The sequence below is a fragment of the Nerophis lumbriciformis genome, linkage group LG11 (genome assembly GCF_033978685.3).
Source record: "Nerophis lumbriciformis linkage group LG11, RoL_Nlum_v2.1, whole genome shotgun sequence".
Classification (NCBI taxonomy): Eukaryota; Metazoa; Chordata; class Actinopteri; order Syngnathiformes; family Syngnathidae; genus Nerophis; species Nerophis lumbriciformis.
Genome location: NC_084558.2, coordinates 2353194 through 2371236, shown reverse-complemented (window position 1 = coordinate 2371236; position 18043 = coordinate 2353194). Strand labels below are relative to the sequence as shown.

At 43.0% G+C, this 18043-nt stretch overlaps 3 protein-coding genes across 4 annotated transcripts in view; 1 reads left to right on the top strand and 2 right to left on the bottom strand.

Annotated features, from left to right (window-relative positions):
• Window positions 1-3026, bottom strand: part of mazb (MYC-associated zinc finger protein b (purine-binding transcription factor)) — a 33984-nt gene extending 30958 nt beyond the window's left edge. Inside the window, exon 1 of the mRNA XM_061967783.1 lies at window positions 2878-3026. The gene's annotated coding sequence lies outside the window, so the exon portion shown is untranslated. The remainder of the gene's footprint in view (window positions 1-2877) is intronic.
• Window positions 2198-4572, top strand: LOC133610972 (tubulin alpha chain-like). The gene is made up of 4 exons (XM_061967780.1): window positions 2198-2354; window positions 2936-3158; window positions 3264-3412; window positions 3494-4572. The coding sequence occupies exons 1-4, from the start codon at window positions 2352-2354 to the stop codon at window positions 4469-4471; spliced, it is 1353 nt and encodes a 450-aa protein (XP_061823764.1). The 5' UTR covers window positions 2198-2351; the 3' UTR covers window positions 4472-4572.
• Window positions 4573-6329: 1757 nt separating this feature from the next.
• taok2b (TAO kinase 2b) overlaps window positions 6330-18043 on the bottom strand; it is a 29572-nt gene continuing 17858 nt past the window's right edge. Inside the window, exons 17-20 of one of the 2 annotated variants that reach the window (XM_061967777.1) lie at window positions 15943-16182; window positions 10934-11146; window positions 10689-10871; window positions 6330-7980 (exon numbers count right to left, since the gene is read on the bottom strand). In XM_061967777.1, coding sequence (XP_061823761.1) covers window positions 7075-7980; window positions 10689-10871; window positions 10934-11146; window positions 15943-16182 — 1542 coding nt within the window. In that variant the 3' untranslated portion in view covers window positions 6330-7074. Of the gene's footprint in view, window positions 7981-10688; window positions 10872-10933; window positions 11147-13209; window positions 16183-18043 lie in introns of those variants that run through there. The other variant, XM_061967776.1, reaches the window with a different exon arrangement.

The window sequence follows — 18043 nt, the reverse complement described above, 5'->3', positions numbered from 1 at the left end:
ATTATTCAAGAAGGTAAATCATGTTGCAAAAGATCTTGATTGTCTAAAATCTGGACCAAGTTCAAACATGGCAAGGTTGTACTGGTAGAAACATCAAAGTGTCAAGACAGAAAACTTAAAGAAATTTGTCTTGAAAACAGAAAATGCACAGCAAAACAAATGAAGAAGAAAAACGTCTGTGACCAAACTGTAAGAAAGTGCCAAGGGGAAATGGGACTTAAATGCAGAAAAGCAAAACAAAAAGTCGCAATTAACACCTCAATATAAAAAAACACGTTTCCAATGGACTAAGGAAAAGCACTGGTGGACTATGGATGAACATCATATTCAGTGATGATTTACGAATGAGCTTTGGGCAAGGTCATGATGCCGGAACTTTTATTCGGTGCTGTCCCAATGAGATTTATGATTTATGATGATATTTATTTATAGCCTACTGGAATAGTGACAAATATAAGTATGATCCCATTAGGACAGAGGTGTCAAAGTCGTTTTCACTGAGGGCCACAACCCAGTAATGTTTGGCCCCAGAGGGCCGCATTTTACAGTGAATAGCATTATACACAATTTTTTATGCATTTTGTTAGTAGATATTTTAAAAACTAAAATGTAAAAAAAATATGGTAAGTTGCAATAATTTCACCTCAACATTTAGTGTATATTACTGTAAATGGAAAAACAGTACTGCTGTTTTTATGGTAAAAACAGGCAGCTCAGTTGCCAGAATTTTACTGTAAAATTTACATTTGTTTTTTTACTGAAAATAAAAAAAAACTGCTATTTTACAGTAATATTTTGGCACCTGAGCTGCCAGGTTTTTTTGTTAGGTTTTTACTGCAAATCAACAACTGAAGATTTTTCGGTGTATTGCTGTAAATGCCAAAATGGCACCATAGTTTATTACAGTAAAAAAAAGTACTGTTTTTTTCATTTAGAGAAAAATGCTGTAAAATTGCTACTTTTCCATTGCACAATATGATGGATAACTTGCTTTGAAATCATTATTATTAGTATTTATTTCTATTCAAAAATGGTTTGAATGTTTGATAATATATTTTTTGCAAAATTTGACAATATTTAAGTTAACATAATTTGCGATCCCATGGAGTACATATATTTGTTCTCTCCCAAAATAGAAAATAAGAATACATTTAGTAAGAAAAGTTACAGTACTTTATTCATACATGTTATTTCCTGGCTTTGGAGGGTCAAATAAAATGAAGTGGCGGGCCACATCTGGCCCCCGGGCCCTGAGTTTGACACCTGTGCACTAGGATATTCAGTATTCTTTATTAACATCTTTTGCCCAGACTGCCTTTTCAATAAAAGGACCACAACTATGGAACTCTTTGAAAAGTATACCTGCACTTGTCACTTTCAAAAAACAAACAAAATTATGGCTAGTTGAGCAACAATCATGTTCCCATGTTTAGTTTTTACCAATTTTTACTATTTGTTTTTTATCTAGTGTGCACTTTGTCTGTGTTATTATTATTATTGGCTTTTATCTAGTTTGCACTTTGTCTGTATTATTACTATTATCATTATTATCGACTCATTCCATTTTTTATTTTTCTATTTTAATGATGTTGGATCTGTGTTGTTGTTGTTGGGGACAAGTGTTGTAAATTAGCTTTGGCTACAAACATTGGATAACTGTTTCAGATGTCTATGTTTTTGTATATGTCCCTATTTCAAATAAACCTCTATAATAATATTATATTTATTATTATTATTATTTTTTTTAACAATAAACAATTCTGTTTTCACTAGTTCAACTAAGATGTCTTTATGTTTTAATCAGGTTTATGTAGTTCAACAAAAATAATATTGTTAAATGTTTTTTTCTTAATAAAATTGTTTTTGTTTGTCCAAAATATATGTGTCATGTGTTTTATTCCAATTACAACCATGATTGACAAATTAAAGGCAAAATCCTACCAGTAGAAAAAAAATGGTATTGGCATACAGGCCCTGTATGCACTTGGTATCAGGTCAATACTAACATAGCCCATCTTAAATAACTATACGTTAATCCTGTGATTACCAGGTGATCTACCATATATCACCTTCCAAAACCATGTCTGCAATTTCAAGAATTGACACGCAACACGTGAAAACCCTACAACAAAAAAAAACAAGGCGTTGTCCCAGAGTACCGAGTTAACGGACGGCACCTGAAGGCAGCATGACTTAGCTAACGTTCGCTCGCGAGACAAAATTCAAACTTTGCGCTTTGGCCCCGCCCCCCGCAACAAACTATAAATACGACTACCGCCAGTTTTGCCCCTCAGTTCAACCTTCTTCAACAGACTACTCGACGTCGACGAGAAGGACATTAACTAGCAACAATGGTGAGTTGGGAAAAGACCGACATAGATCAAATGCTGCGTCAATGTCAACATAGAAGGGAGTGTCGTCGATAGAAATGGAAAAAATTGTCGACAATCGTGTGTAATTACAATACTAACGCATGCTGAATTAGAAAGATGTCATTATTTGTACACACAATGACCACACACGTCGTGGTTTTATTCCAAACGTTCTCCATTTTGTTTGCGCGCGCGTCTCCCTCCTCACATCTGGGTACTTTTGTTCGACGAAAGGCGTTTTTTTTTTCCATCCATCAATGTTCATTTTTTTCGCTGATGTAAATGTGTCGAACGCGTCTCTACCGATATAATTACGTGTCACGTGTTTTTTATTAAGTCTTACCGTTAAGGCGAGGTAAGGCCGAAAGTTAATCCCCCCCCCCCCAACAGGGCCTCAGGCGCAACGCGCCATCAGATTACCGCGTGGCCCTAAACGCAGCACAATGGCGCTCCAGTCAACCTGTAACGCCAGCATCACTAACACACAATGTCTGCAATGTCTCACCCTGTAACGCCAGCATCACTAACACACGATGTCTGTAATGTCTCACCCCCTCCTCCAGCGTGAGTGTATTTCCATGCACGTGGGCCAGGCCGGCGCCCAGATGGGCAATGCATGCTGGGAGTTGTATTGTCTGGAGCACGGCATCCAGCCCGACGGTCAGATGCCCAGCGACAAGACCATCGGCGGCGGAGACGACTCCTTCAACACCTTCTTCAGCGAGACCGGCGCCGGCAAGCATGTGCCCCGGGCCGTCTTTGTGGATTTGGAGCCGACGGTCATCGGTATTAAAAATATAAACAATTTACAAAAATAGAAGCCAAATGATAAGATTGTGATCCCTAGGAAAGCAAACTGCCCACTGAGCGTGCTCTAATGTGTTTGCGCAGATGAAATCCGCTCCGGAATGTACCGTCAGCTCTTCCACCCTGAACAGCTGATCACCGGGAAGGAGGACGCTGCCAACAACTACGCCCGTGGTCACTACACAGTTGGCAAGGAGATCATCGACCTGGTTCTGGATAGAACTCGCAAACTGGTGAAAAGCCATTTTGTCATCAATATTCATTAGCAGTCATGTGATGTTAACCCCCCCCCCTCCCTTTTTTTTTTTTTTTAGGCTGATCAGTGCACAGGCCTTCAAGGCTTCCTCATCTTCCACTCCTTTGGAGGAGGAACCGGCTCAGGCTTCACCTCCCTCCTCATGGAGCGTCTGTCAGTCGACTATGGCAAAAAGTCCAAGCTCGAGTTTGCGGTGTACCCGGCGCCGCAGGTGTCCACTGCAGTAGTGGAGCCCTACAACTCCATCCTGACCACCCACACCACCCTGGAGCATTCCGACTGCGCGTTCATGGTCGACAACGAGGCCATCTACGACATCTGCCGCAGGAACCTGGACATTGAACGCCCCACTTACACCAACCTCAACAGGTTGATCGGTCAGATCGTGTCGTCCATCACCGCCTCCTTGCGGTTCGACGGCGCCCTGAACGTGGACCTGACTGAGTTCCAGACCAACTTGGTGCCGTACCCGCGAATCCACTTCCCCCTGGCCACCTACGCCCCCGTCATCTCCGCCGAGAAAGCCTATCACGAGCAGCTGTCTGTGGCCGACATCACCAACGCCTGCTTCGAGCCCGCCAACCAGATGGTGAAGTGCGACCCCCGTCACGGCAAGTACATGGCGTGCTGCCTGCTGTACCGCGGCGACGTGGTGCCAAAAGACGTCAACTCCGCCATCAGCAACATCAAAACGAAGCGCTCCATCCAGTTTGTGGACTGGTGCCCCACCGGCTTCAAAGTGGGCATCAACTACCAGCCCCCTACTGTGGTCCCAGGCGGCGACCTCGCCAAGGTACAGAGGGCGGTGTGCATGTTGAGCAACACCACCGCCATCGCAGAAGCCTGGGCCCGACTCGACCACAAGTTCGACCTGATGTACGCCAAGCGGGCCTTTGTGCACTGGTACGTAGGAGAGGGAATGGAGGAAGGAGAATTCTCGGAGGCCAGAGAAGACATGGCCGCTCTGGAGAAAGATTACGAAGAAGTGGGGGCTGACAGCATCGGGGAGGATGATGACGAAGGAGAAGAGTATTAGCGGCATTGGAATGTAACTAAAGCTAGAGCACTCACATTCTTGTTCTTAAAGTCTGTCTTTCTTTTGTTTGTGCAAATGGAATAAACTTCCTCTAAAATCTACTCTCAAATGGTCATATTTTAAGGTTGACACAAATGGGTTTAGGTGTAGTGTTAAACCCAGAACTTACACTATAAATGTCTAATTTAAAATTATTCCAAAGGTAACATTGAGCATAAGGCCCAGGATAACAGGAGTTATCTCCTGCTGGTCATTCTAGAGCCTAATGAAACAAGGTTGTAGCTAATGTATAATTAGATTGTGCCTCATTACGGCTAATGACAAGTCAGTAATGGAGCCTTAAACCATTTTGATTAGTTTCATGCAGTTCTAATCAAATAAAGGCCTCATTTCCAAGGTTCCTCCTTGCTGGTCGACATGCAGAATGCATGGAGTGCCTTGTCTACATAACTACAAGTAAAACCTATTTTTTAAAGCACCACTTGTGTGATTTCAATCTTGGACTGAAAGTAAAACCGCAACATGGAACCTTAAGCATGATGGCTCAGAATGGCCTCTTTTGCAAGGTCGCCCTCTGCTGGCCATTTGGGAGAACAATGAATACGCACGGTCAGGAGTCAAAGCACATCAAAATGTGTTGATATCAATTTAATATTTCAGCACCCATTTTTTTTCCTCAATACATATGGTCTCAAGCTTGGAATGCTTGATTGGAATATTTAATTTAAAGGATCCACCCCCCCCCCCCCCCCCCCCAAAAAAACAAACCCAAATCGCACATCTCATAACAGCTGCCTCATCTACAAACAACCCCCCACACACAAACAAGCATGTTGCCAGTCTTGAGTTTATATAAGGACTTTTATGCATGCACTGAGATTGCGTTAATTCTTTAGGTTATACGGGGAATGGTGCCGAGCTGGTGTTGGAGTCATTACAAACCGTGTGAGAATATATTTTTTTTCCTTCCACTTGCCATGACAGAGCAACTAAAAGTCTCGCTGTATCAAGAGGGACCTTTGGGGCCTCCGCAGCGTCACTTCCTCAACAACAAAAAGTTCTGCGCTGCTCCGGTCACTGCTGCTGGGTCAGCACCTTCGGGGGCACCAAACCAGCGGCTCAGTCGAGGCCCCTGCCTTCTCTCGGCTCTCGATCACATCAAAGTCCAAGTAAAGTAAACAAAAAAGGTACATTCTAGTAGCCAATTATAAAAGAAAAACAATAACAGGAGGTGATCGCTTTTTTATCTTTTGATATATATATATCGATAAGGTGGCGACTGGGATAGGCTCCAGCTACCCCTGTGACCCCGAGAGGGATAAACGGTAGAACATGGATGGATGGATGTGTGTGTGTGTGTGTGTATATATATATATACACATATATATACAGTACAGGCCAAACGTTTGGACACACCTTCTCATTCAATGCGTTTTCTTTATTTTCATAACTATTTACATTGTAGATTGTCACTGAAGGCATCAAAACTATGAATGAACACATGTGGAGTTATGTACTTAACAAAAGGTGAAATAACTGAAAACATGCTTTATATTCTAGTTTCTTCAAAACAGCCACCCTTTGCTCTGATTACTGCTTTGCACACTCTTGGCATTCTCTCCATGAGCTTCAAGAGGTAGTCACCTGAAATGGGTTTTCACTTCACAGGTGTCATAGTTTTGCTGCCTTCAGTGACAATCTACAATGTAAATAGTCATGAAAGTAAAGAAAATGCATTGAAATGAGAAAGTGTGTCAAAACTTTTGGCCTGCACATATAAATAAATATATATATATATATATATATAAATAAATATATATATATATATATATATATATATATATATATATATACACATAAATATATATATATACACATACATACATACATATATACAGTATATTTGATGTGAACAACGGCTACAATCAGGTTGGCCTCATATTGAGAACTATAGAAAAGGCATGTTGGACTCGGGAGTAATTCAATACTCGTGTGAATATATCAAAATTACTCGTTGCCGTCTTCTATAAAAGCTCTTTGCTTGTCATATTCCACATGGATATTATGTACATTAAAGATAGGTGAGATGTTTGGTGATGCCTTCATGCATGGGAGTGTAAGGACAACAATACGAGTACGCCTGCGGTCTTCTAATTCTGACAAACATTCAGTTGCGGCCGTCAAATACAAATATTGATTACATCCCTTTAAGAGATCCTTAAAGGCATCGGTGACGCTCCTAGCAACATTTGTGTTTTTTGTTCATACATCAAAAAATGTTTTCCATCTTGTCGGCTAACATAGCAGTGCTTCTATATGGGACACTACAGTACATACAAGTACAGTACGTTCACGTAAACCTATTATGCTCGCTTGTTCTCCATTCCAGCATTGAACATCATAGAAGAAGACATGGCCTCCAAACCCCGCCCCTTTTTTTTTTTTTTACCTGTTTAAAAAAAGTTTTATTTTGAAACCTAAGCTCAAGTGGTGTTACATTCCCCTCTTCCTGGGTCGCAGGAAGCAGGACGCAGCTTGTCCTCAAAAGAGACAAAATGGTCGAGACTGAGACGCAACCTTAACCCTAAGCCCCGCCCCCTCGTCTAGGAGTAGGAGAGGTGCGAGCCGTTGGAGATGTGCGAAGTCACCGAGGTGCTCCGGCTCAGGACGCCGTCAGCGCCCGCGCCCGCCCCTGGTCCCCCGCCAGACGCCGTCCTCCTCAGAGGCTGGGGGCTGTTTCTCAGCGCCATCAGGCTGGGGGCGGCGCGTATGCCGAGCCCGCCGCCGCCCCTTTCACCGCCGTAGACCCCCCCCTGCGAGGAGGAGGAGGAAGACGAGGAGGACGACGGACCGGAGATAGAGGGAGGGGCGGGTGGCGGTGGTGGCAGCATGGCGAGGGACTGCGAGGAGGAGCGTGAGGGTAGGTGATGGGAGAAGGGTAAGGGTAGCGGGTGGACCAGGTCACCGCTGGGGCCTCGCATCCCGGGCCACTCCCGCTCCTTCTCCCGCTCGCGGTCTCTATCTCGCTCTCGCTCGCGGTACAGCTGCGGCGTGCTCTGGTGGTGGTAGTGCTGCGGCATGTGGTGGCGCTGGTGGTGGGAGGAAGACGAGGAGGACGAGGAGCGGGACGAGTGGTGCCCGTCCCTCGACAGCGCCAACGCCATCCCCGATCCGTGCGAGGAGGAGGAGTCGCTTCTGCGCTCCCCTCCTCCTCCGCCGCCGCCGCCGCCGCTGTTGTTGTGGCTGCGGCGGGAGGGCTGCGGCGGGGGGGCGCGGTGGGGGTGCACGCCGTGGCTCCAGTGGCTGGCGGAGCGGGGGGCCGGGGGAGGGGCGCTGGGGTAACCCTGCTTGGAGTAGGCGTCGGCAGGGAGGCCCGACAGGGACAAGTTAGTGAAGCCCAGACGTAAACTCTCCGAGTCGAAGCTCTCGATCTCGCTGGCCTGGCGCTCCAAGAGGGTGCGGATGCGCTCGGAGCGCTCGTTCTGGAGGGACAGCATCTCCTCCTCGATCTGAGGACAACAGGACATGTGAGCATGAGAGAAATGTGCGCCAACGACCTCGCCACATGTCCAAGTCCTTGACCATTTATGTCATCCACACATTCATTCATCCAAATATGGTAACTCCCAACCATTCACCAGCACACTCGTCTGTCCCTTTGCCCAGTTAACCATCCATCCATCTTTATGTCCATCTAACCCAGGGCTGTCAAACTCATTTTAGATCGGATGCCACACGGAGAAAAATCTACTCCCAAGTGGGCCGGACTGGTAAAATCACGGCACGATAACTTCAAAATAAAGACAACTTCAGATTGTTTTCTTTGTATAAAACGCTTCATTCATTCATTTTGCATGCCGCTTGAAGCCATCGAAGGTTGCCAATTTGATGACGTCACTTCCTCTAAATGCGAGCACGGATGCGTTACATCCTGTTTACATCCTGTACTCGCGGAGAGTTTATTTCCACGACTGTCGAGATCACTTTGTGTGATCAATGAGTCCAAACTCTCACAGTCTTGCTGTGTAGCTTCGGGTTGCTTCGAGGATTTGATCAGGGAAGTGGACTTTGTTCCGCAGGAAAGTCTTTAATTGTGATGAGACCAAAAAAATATGCCAGAGCGGACCTTTATTACAGTGAAAGAGAAGGCACTTCAGGGACACAAGGTGATGAAGGATTGCCTCACACTGCTAGATTGTGCTAAAGTTTGCGGTGACTACGTGAAGCCACTGCTCGTTTATCACTCCGAAACTACAAGAGTGTTCAATAGTGCCACATGTATTCACAGACACAAGGTCAAATTACTTTTCTTTTTTTGGTTTTTACTATAGCAACATGGTGTTTAACGTTTTGGAGTGCACCAACGAGACGTTTGTGTGTGTTGACATTTAAGCTTGCTGTTACGTTGTTTAAATAAAAATAAGGGTATTGAGCCATTATCCCCTTGTTATATTGATTTGAGATATGTGTGTATATATATATATATATATATATATATATATATATATATATATATATATATATATATATATATACACATATCTCAAATCAATATAACATATATATATATATATATATATATATATATATATATATATATATATATATATATATATATATATATATACATATTTATATACACATATCTCAAATCAATATCTTCTGTTTTGTTTTATCAGCCGTTTTACTGCTGTGTTACAGTTTGGAAACATTTAAGGTATGTAAATAAACATTTACAGAATCTTTCTGTGTAAACAATTGATTTCGTAAAGATCTGCGGCTTATATATATATATATATATACATACACACACACACACACACACACAATGTAAGTAAAGTATATATATACATTATAGTGTCTTCAAAAGTGTGCAGGTTTTTTTTTTTTTTTTTTTAACTAAAATAGGGACTTTGTCAAGGCCAGAACCAATTATTCATGTTTACATTGATTCTTATGGGGAATTCTGCTTCACTATACAAACTTTTCGGTTTACGAACCATGTTCAAGAATTAGTTAAGTTCGTAAATTGAGGTTCCACTGTAAATAAAAATAAAAATAATTATATACTTTAGGCCTGTACTGTATGTATGTGTATATATATATATATATATATATATATATATATATATATATATACATATCCATCCATTTTCTACTGCTTGTCCCTGTTGGGGTATATATATATGTATATATATATATATATATATATATGCCTGCGAAACAGGCTTGTAGGGATGAAATAGCCTCCGTGTTTTTTCCTGAACTAACGTATATATACATATATACAGTACAGGCCTAAAGTTTGGACACACCTTCTCATTCAATGCGTTTTCTTTATTTTCATGACTATTTACATTGTAGATTGTCACTGAAGGCATCAAAACTATGAATGAACACATGTGGAGTTATGTACTTAACAAAAAAAGGTGAAATAACTGAAAACATGTTTTATATTGTAGTTTCTTCAAAATAGCCACCCTTTGCTCTGATTACTGCTTTGCACACTCTTGGCATTCTCTCCATGAGCTTCAAGAGGTAGTCACCTGAAATGGGTTTTCACTTCACAGGTGTGCTTGAAAGCTCATGGAGAGAATGCCAAGAGTGTGCAAAGCAGTAATCAGAGCAAAGGGTGGCTATTTTGAAGAAACTAGAATACAAAACATGTTTTCAGTTATTTCACCTTTTTGTTGTTAAGTACATAACTCCACATGTGTTCATTCATAGTTGTGATGCCTTCAGTGACAATCTACAATGTAAATAGTCATGAAAATAAAGAAAACGCATGAAATAAGAAGGTGTGTCCAAACTTTTGGCCTGTACTGCATACCTCGCGGTCATCATTTTGGTACGTTTTTTTCCCCCCAGCTATTTTTGAAGGTGTACAACTTCCGAGTCTGGTACTTGTTGCACATTAACTGCTTAGTCGTACTTTTTGTTACCTGGCTGGCATGCTAATTGTACATTTTTCAGCATTCACACGCAATTTCTACCAAAATGGTATTTTCTAGTTTCTGTGCAACATTCGAATCTGGGATGTGTCGATTCTGTGTTGGTGCCACACTTTGGACACCACCCTGATCTAAACCATCCACTCAACATCCTCCCACACGCCCATCTTCAGTCCATCTGTCTGGTTATTGTTTGTGTTTGTCCATTCACGCATCTGTCCCTCCGTCCCAGCAGTAATGCAAATTGAGAGAAATGGAGATCTGACCCTTTGCTCCAGCAGCGCGCGGCGGATGGACACCCTCTGTTCCAGGTCCTTGACTTCCCTATCGTGCTGCGTGTCCGTGTGGATCTTGATCTTACTCTGGTAGGCGTTGAGCAGCTCCAGCTCCTGCTGAAGTTGCATGCGCAGCACCTTGTACTCCGCTTCCTGGGTTTCGTCCAATCGCAGCTGAGAATAGGAAGACAAGGTGTGTGACACGATGTGATGATGACAATTCTAGTAGTACTCACAGCCTGCGTGGACAGCATGTCATTGATGGAGTGGTCGTACTGCTCGGCAAGGATGGCCAGTTTACGGGTCTGCTCGTCCTTCAGACGCTTCAGCACGGCCTTGTGGTCCGACTTCGGCGTGTTTTCCAGCAGGTGGTTCCGCAGGGCCTTGTACTGGCGGGTTTGGATCTTGCACGTGTCCTGGAACTGACGCTTTATCTGCAGTTCTTTAGACTGCGGGACAGAGAGAGAGAGAGACAGGCGGAGGTCTAACGTGCATCAGAAAACCTGAGGAGCAGCCTCTGTTGTTATAACACATCAAATATAAAAATAAATAAAAAATACATACACATACAAAACCCAAAACCAGTGAAGTTGGCACGTTGTGTAAATCGTAAATAAAAACAGAATACATCCATCCATCCATTTTCTACCGCTTATTCCCTTTTTGGGGTCGCTGGAGCCTATCTCAGCTACAATCGGGCGGAAGGCGGCGTACACCCTGGACAAGTCGCCACCTCATCGCAGAATACAATGATTTGCAAATCCTTGTCAACCTATATTCAATTGAATAGACTGCAAAGACAAGATACTTAACGTTGGAACTGAGCAACTTTATTATTTTTTGCAAATATTACCTCATTTGGAATTTGATGCCTGCAACATGTTTCAAAAAAGCTGGCACAAGTGGCAAAAAAGACTGAGAACGTTGAGGAATGCTCATCAAACACCTATTTGGAACATCCCACAGGTGAACAGGCTAATTGGGAACAGGTGGGTGCCATGATTGGGTATAAAAGCAGCCTCCATGAAATGCTCAGTCATTCACAAACGAGGATGGGGCGAGGGTCACCACTTTGTGAACAAATGCGTGAGAAAATTGTCCAACAGTTTACGAACAACATTTCTCAACGAGCTATTGCAAGGAATTTAGGGATTTCACCATCTACGATCCGTAATATCATCAAAAAGTCCAGAGAGAGAAATTACTGCACGTAAGCGGCTAAGCCCGTGACCTTCGATCCCTCAGGCGGTGCTGCATCAAAATTCGACATCAGCGTGTAAAGGATATCACCACATGGGCTCAGGAACACTTCAGAAAACCACTGTCAGTAACTACAGTTTGTCGCTACATCTGTACGTGCGAGTTAAAACTCTACTATGCAAAGCCAAAGCTATTTATCAACAACACCCAGAAACGCCGCCGGCTTCGCTGGGCCCGAGCTCATCTAAGATGGACTGATGCAAAGTGGAAAAATGTTCTGTGTTCTGACGAGTCCACATTTCAAATTGTTTTTGGAAACTGTGGACGTCGTGTCCTCTGGACCAAAGAGGAAAAGAACCATCTTGATTGTTATAGGCGCAAAGTTCAAACGCCAGCATCTGTGATGGTATGGGGGTGTATTAGTGCCCAAGACATGGGTAACTTACACATCTGTGAAGGCACCATTAATGCTGAAAAGTACATACAGGTTTTGGAGCAACATATGTTGCCATCCAAGCAACGTTATCATCGACGCCCCTGCTTATTTCAGCAAGACAATGCCAAGCCACGTGTTACAACAGCGTGGCTTCATAGTAAAAGAGTGCGGGTACTAGACTGGCCTGCCTGTAGTCCAGACCTGTCTCCCATTGAAAATGTGTGGCGCATTATGAAACCTAAAATACCACAACAGATACCCCCGGACTGTTGAACAACTTAAGCTGTACATCAAGCAAGAATGGGAAAGAATTCCACCTGAACAGCTTCAAAAATTGGTTTCCTCAGTTCCCAAACGTTTACTGAGTGTTGTTAAAAGGAAAGGCCATGTAACACAGTGGTAAAAATGCCCCTGTGCCAACTTTTTTGCAATGTGTTACTGCCATTAAATTCTAAGTTAATGATTATTTGCAAAAAAAATACAAGTTTCTCAGTTCAAACATTAAATATCTTGTCTTTGTAGTCTATTCCATTGAATATAAGTTGAAAAGTATTAGCAAATCATTTTATTCTGTTTTTTTTTACGAATTACGCAATGTGCCAACTTCACTGGTTTTGTATAAAAAATTAAGAAATAAAATCAATGAAATGATCAAATCCATTTTGAAGTATTATTTTCCATTTAAAAATACTTTTTTTCATTACAAATGTAGAAAAAAACTGAAAGCAAACTCAATTATTTTTGTCTTGTATTGTTTGTTTGCTCTATTGCCAAATTTAGGTTGTAAGAGTGTAAAACATTTTTTCCCTAAATGAATAAACTCTTTAAGCTCTGTCTTGAAGCAGCATTAAAGTCAAAGTATTATTGGCTGGTAGTTACATTTCAATACAGGAAGGGCACTGACACACAACAAAAACATAAACAATGACACAGGAGTGATGATAATGAAAAAAAGGAAGAGGACAAAATGAAGAAATTCATAAAGAAAAAAAACAATGGAAAGGCAAATCATAAACACGAGATAGGAACAATGATTTCAACACAATTTATTTTGGTGCACAAAAAATGTGTGACAAAGATTTTTTTATGCTTTCCAAATGTGAATAATACAGTAATTTAAACAAAAGCTACCAAACAACGCAGTTCTTGTCTGAAAGAAATACTGCTTCACTTAGGTATAAAAGGTGACAACACAATACAAACATGTAAACAGAGGAACAGGGATCGTCAAACACAATGGCATAAAATAAAAAATAAGTTACAGTCAAATAAAATATGACGTGAAATATGTCATTTAAAGCTTGTTTGCGACCCCAAAAAGCAAACAGTCTTTTCTCCTGAGGAAGTTTTGCTCTTTAACTTACATCTCAAACTACAGAAATGTCATCACTAATGTGCATTTGTATTCTTCTATGAAACACAATCATTTCCACTACTTCTAAAATAATTATACATGTTTAAACCTTCATTTAAATGATTGTATGGGTCTTTTGGTCCAACCAAAGGGACGTTTGGATTTTTTTATTTATGTAAATGCAAAAATGACATTTAAGTTTAAGTCTTCGTCTAATATCACAACTTTCACATTCAGTAGTTTTATCAGTCTTTGGATATAATCTGTGTAAAAGATATGGCTTTAGATAAATAACATATTGAATTTATATATAAAGGCCTTTTGACTCTTCCAATATTTATTTCAATCTTAACATACAATAGACTATTAAAGACATTAGTGCAAATATATCTTCATAGGCACCCAATGGCTTCATATAACTAACATAAGAACATGTTTACATGGTAAATCCTAACAACATTATCGCATAAACCGCAATAAAAGATGAAAGTGGAAGCAAATATTGTAATATGTGATATTTGTGTGGAGTACAGAGCTGTTTATTGCACGTTTGAAGCTATAGTGTTCACTATTTAGGGCGACGTTGGGACGGATTGATTGTCCACAGCTTTAAAGATAACACTGTGATAAAGTAAGAAAAAAAAAATTGCACACACAAGAAATAAAAAGTAACAATTTGAAATGGTCTTACTAATCAAGAACAAAAAAATAACTTTTACAAAAAGCACAATAAGGAAATGTTTGGTACAGCAACTGGTGAGACCCCCACAGTGCAGCATGAGCACTTATCTCCACGGGCGAACCTTCCCTCTGACAAACCTTCCCGAGGACGTTCGCCTGAGGCCGCATTCCCACCTGGCCTCATCGCGCAGCGTCCTTTCCCGCTCCTCCCTTCGCCGCCTGTCCCTCTCCCGCCTCACTCGCTCCCTCATCCTCCTCTCCCTCACTTCACGAGGGAGCAGTCGAGGCAGCCTGCTGGGCCTCTCCTTCTTTAGAAGGCCCACGCGTCTCAGCCGGAGACGCGCGCCCACCGGCAGCTTTTTGACCAGCTGCCGAGCTAGCTTTAGCACTAGCGAGTTCGCCAAGTCGGCGAGCACCCCGAGGGGCCGTCGGCTGAATCGCTTCACCCAGAGGGCGCCCTGTGCCAGCGGGGAGTGGCCTGTGCCACGAGCCTGATGTTTGGAAGGTAGACTCTTCAGGGGGACAGGGATTTTGGACTGGCGCACGCCCCAGTTGCGCCCTGCTTTTGGGAACATCTCATAGAGGCTTCGCTCAGCCACGCCGCCGAGGAGCGACTGGCACATGGCGAAGAGCGGTCGGGGAAGGCGGAAAAGCACCCGCATGCACAGTCGGTTGACTTTGCGGGGCGCTTGCTGGAAGAAGTCGCGGACCGGCCGGACAACCAGCACCACCAGCAGGTAGAGCGACAAGAAGAGGGAAGGGGAGCTGAGGAAGGAGGCGGAGACTAAAATCATGGGGATGTAGTAGATGCCCAGGCTGAGGGACAGCCCCAGACTAAAGAGGCCACTGGCCCACAGGCTCAGCGACAGATAGGCGGAGAACGAGAGCGAGCAGCAGGAGCGGAGGAGGAGGTAGGAGAAGAAGTGCGCCAGGAGGGCGAGCTCGGCCGACAGCAGGAGGGACGCCAGCGAGGGCAGCGGCGGCGAGCGCCGCAAGGAGAGGAGAAAGACAGTGAGGAGCAGCAGCGTCAGGTTGGAGGGCTGGGCGGCGGCCGACAGCGAGAGGAGGAGGCAGACGGCGTGGGAGAAGAGCGACGGGAGGGAGGACTCTGGGGGTGGTGGTGGAGGGGGAGGGCCGGGGGGAACGGGCTCCAGCTCTTCTATGGCATCAGGGAAGTAAAACTCAGACAACTCGTCCAACACATGCTGACGTCTTTTTTCTAGGGACATGAGCTCAGATGGGCAACCATCCGCCACACCTCTACCCTCCTCCTCCTCCTCCTCATCTAAGTGTGCAGTCTGACCTCCAGCTTCCTCATATTCCCATTGAACCCCTTCCACCTCCCTCATCTCCCACCCCTCTTTCTCATCTGAGCCTCTTCTGCTGGTTGACAAGTCATCCACATGTTTGAGGCCCTCATCTTCCTCTTCATCTCTAAATTCAACTTCTCCATCCATCTTTTCTAACTCCTCAACTGAGGCTTCTAGCGGCCCCTCCCCGTTCTGCCCCTCTGTCGCATGGCCCGAGGCCTCCTCGGGGCACCCCTGGTTCTGGGCGGTGCCACCGTCACTCACTTTGAGGCTCTTGGGCTGCTGGCGGACTTCCACGGCATGCTTCTGACGCAGCTCCTGCTCACGCCGCTTGTTGTACTCCATCTGGTTGGTGAGCTCCGTCTGGTGCTGCGTGCGGATCAGATCGGCCCGGGTGCGCTGCACCAGACCCAGCTGGCGGAACTCCAGCTCCTGGGTGGACTCGTGGTGGCGCAGCAGCATAGCACAGTCCAGGTCCTTCAGGGTCTGCTTCTTGTTCAGCTCCTAGTGTAGAACCACATGAGCAATAAACAAAGGGTGCACTGCAAAAAGTCAGTGTTCAAAAACAAGGGAAAAAAATACAAAACTGAGGGGTATTTTACTTGAATTAAGCAAACTTATCTGCCAATAGAACAAGAAAAGTCAGCTTGTCAAGACTTTCCAAAACAAGTCAAATTAGCTAACCTCAATGAACCCAAAAATACCTTCAAATAAGTATATTCTCACTAATAACAAGTGCAATTTTCTTGGTAGAAAAAAAAAGAGACCTTTTTGCTCAATATGTTGAAAAATATTCTTAAATTAAGTAAATGCTAGTGCCGTTATCTTGACATAATGATATGCGCTCGGCATCATGATTTTTTTTTCATGCAATAAAGCAGTTTTATACTTTTATACGATGACACAGCTTTGCAACAGTTGATATTCTAGTTTCAAGCACGTTTTACTCAATATAGGTCATAAAATGTCAGCAAGCTGTAATATCTTACTCAGATAATTTAGGACCAAAACCCTTAAAACAAGTAAAAGACTAACATAAAATCTGCTTAGTGAGAAGAATTATTTTATCAGACAGAAAATAAGCAATTATCACCCGTATCTGAGATATTTAATCTTACTTAGATTTCAGTTTTTGCAGTGTGGCATAAACTGAACCTATTACAAGGTCAAAACACTTAAATGGAAGACAGCTTTGTAAAAAAACAAAAAAAAAGACCATTTAAGGAAAAACAGGCTTCACTACACCTAAAATAAAAACAAGTGTCAGTCAACTATAGACATGGGAGCTGAAATATTTCTTTCTTTCTTTGGCAAATAGGCTAAAGAGGACTACAATGCAATGTTAGCAATTTAGCTAACATAGCTGTGCTTGTTTTGCTAACATTTGTGTCCTCCTGTTCCTATTTCATAATCTTACCATGTTGTTTGTGCTATACAGTGCATCCAGAAAGTATTCACAGCGCTTAACTTTTCCCCCATTTTGTTATGTTACACCCTTATTCCAAAATGGAATAAATCCATGGTTGTCCTCAAAATTCTACAGACAATACCGCATAACAATATTGAAAGTTATTTTTATTTATTTTGTAAATTTATAAAAAAAAAATCCCATGTACATAAGTATTCACAGCTTTTACTCAATACTTTGTTGATACAGCCTCAAGTATTTTTGAATATGATGCCACAACCTTGGCACACCTATCTTTGAGCAGTTTCGCCCAGTCGTCTTTGCAGCACATCTCAAGCTCCATCAGGTTGGATGGGAAGTGTTGGTTTTCATCCAGGAGGTCTCTGTACATTGCTGCATTCATCTTAGTCTAGTCAGGGAGGTGACCAAGAACCTAGTGGTCACTCTGTCAGAGCTACAGCATTATACTGTGGAGAGGAGAACCTTCCAGAAGGACAACAATCTCTGCAGCAATTCACCAATCAGGCCTGTATGGTATAGTGGCCAGACGGAAGACATTTCTTAGTAAAAAGTTTGCCAAAATGCACCTGAAAGACTCTTAGATCATGAGAAACAAAATTCTCTGGTCTGATGGAACAAAGATTAAACTCTTTGGCGTGAATGCCAGGTGTCACGTTTGGAGGAACCAGGCAGCGCTCATCACCAGGCCAATACCGTCCCTATAGTGAAGCATGGTGGTGGCAGCATCATGCTATGGGGATGTTTTTCAGCAGCAGAAACTGGGAGACTATTCAGGATAGAATGCAGCAATGTACAGACACATCCTGGATGAAAACCAACACTTTTCATCCAACCTGATGGAGCTTGAGAGGTGCTGCAAAGAGAGTGGACAAAACTGCCCAAAGATAGGTATGCCAAGCTTGTGGCATTGTATCCAAAAATACTTGAGGCTGTAAT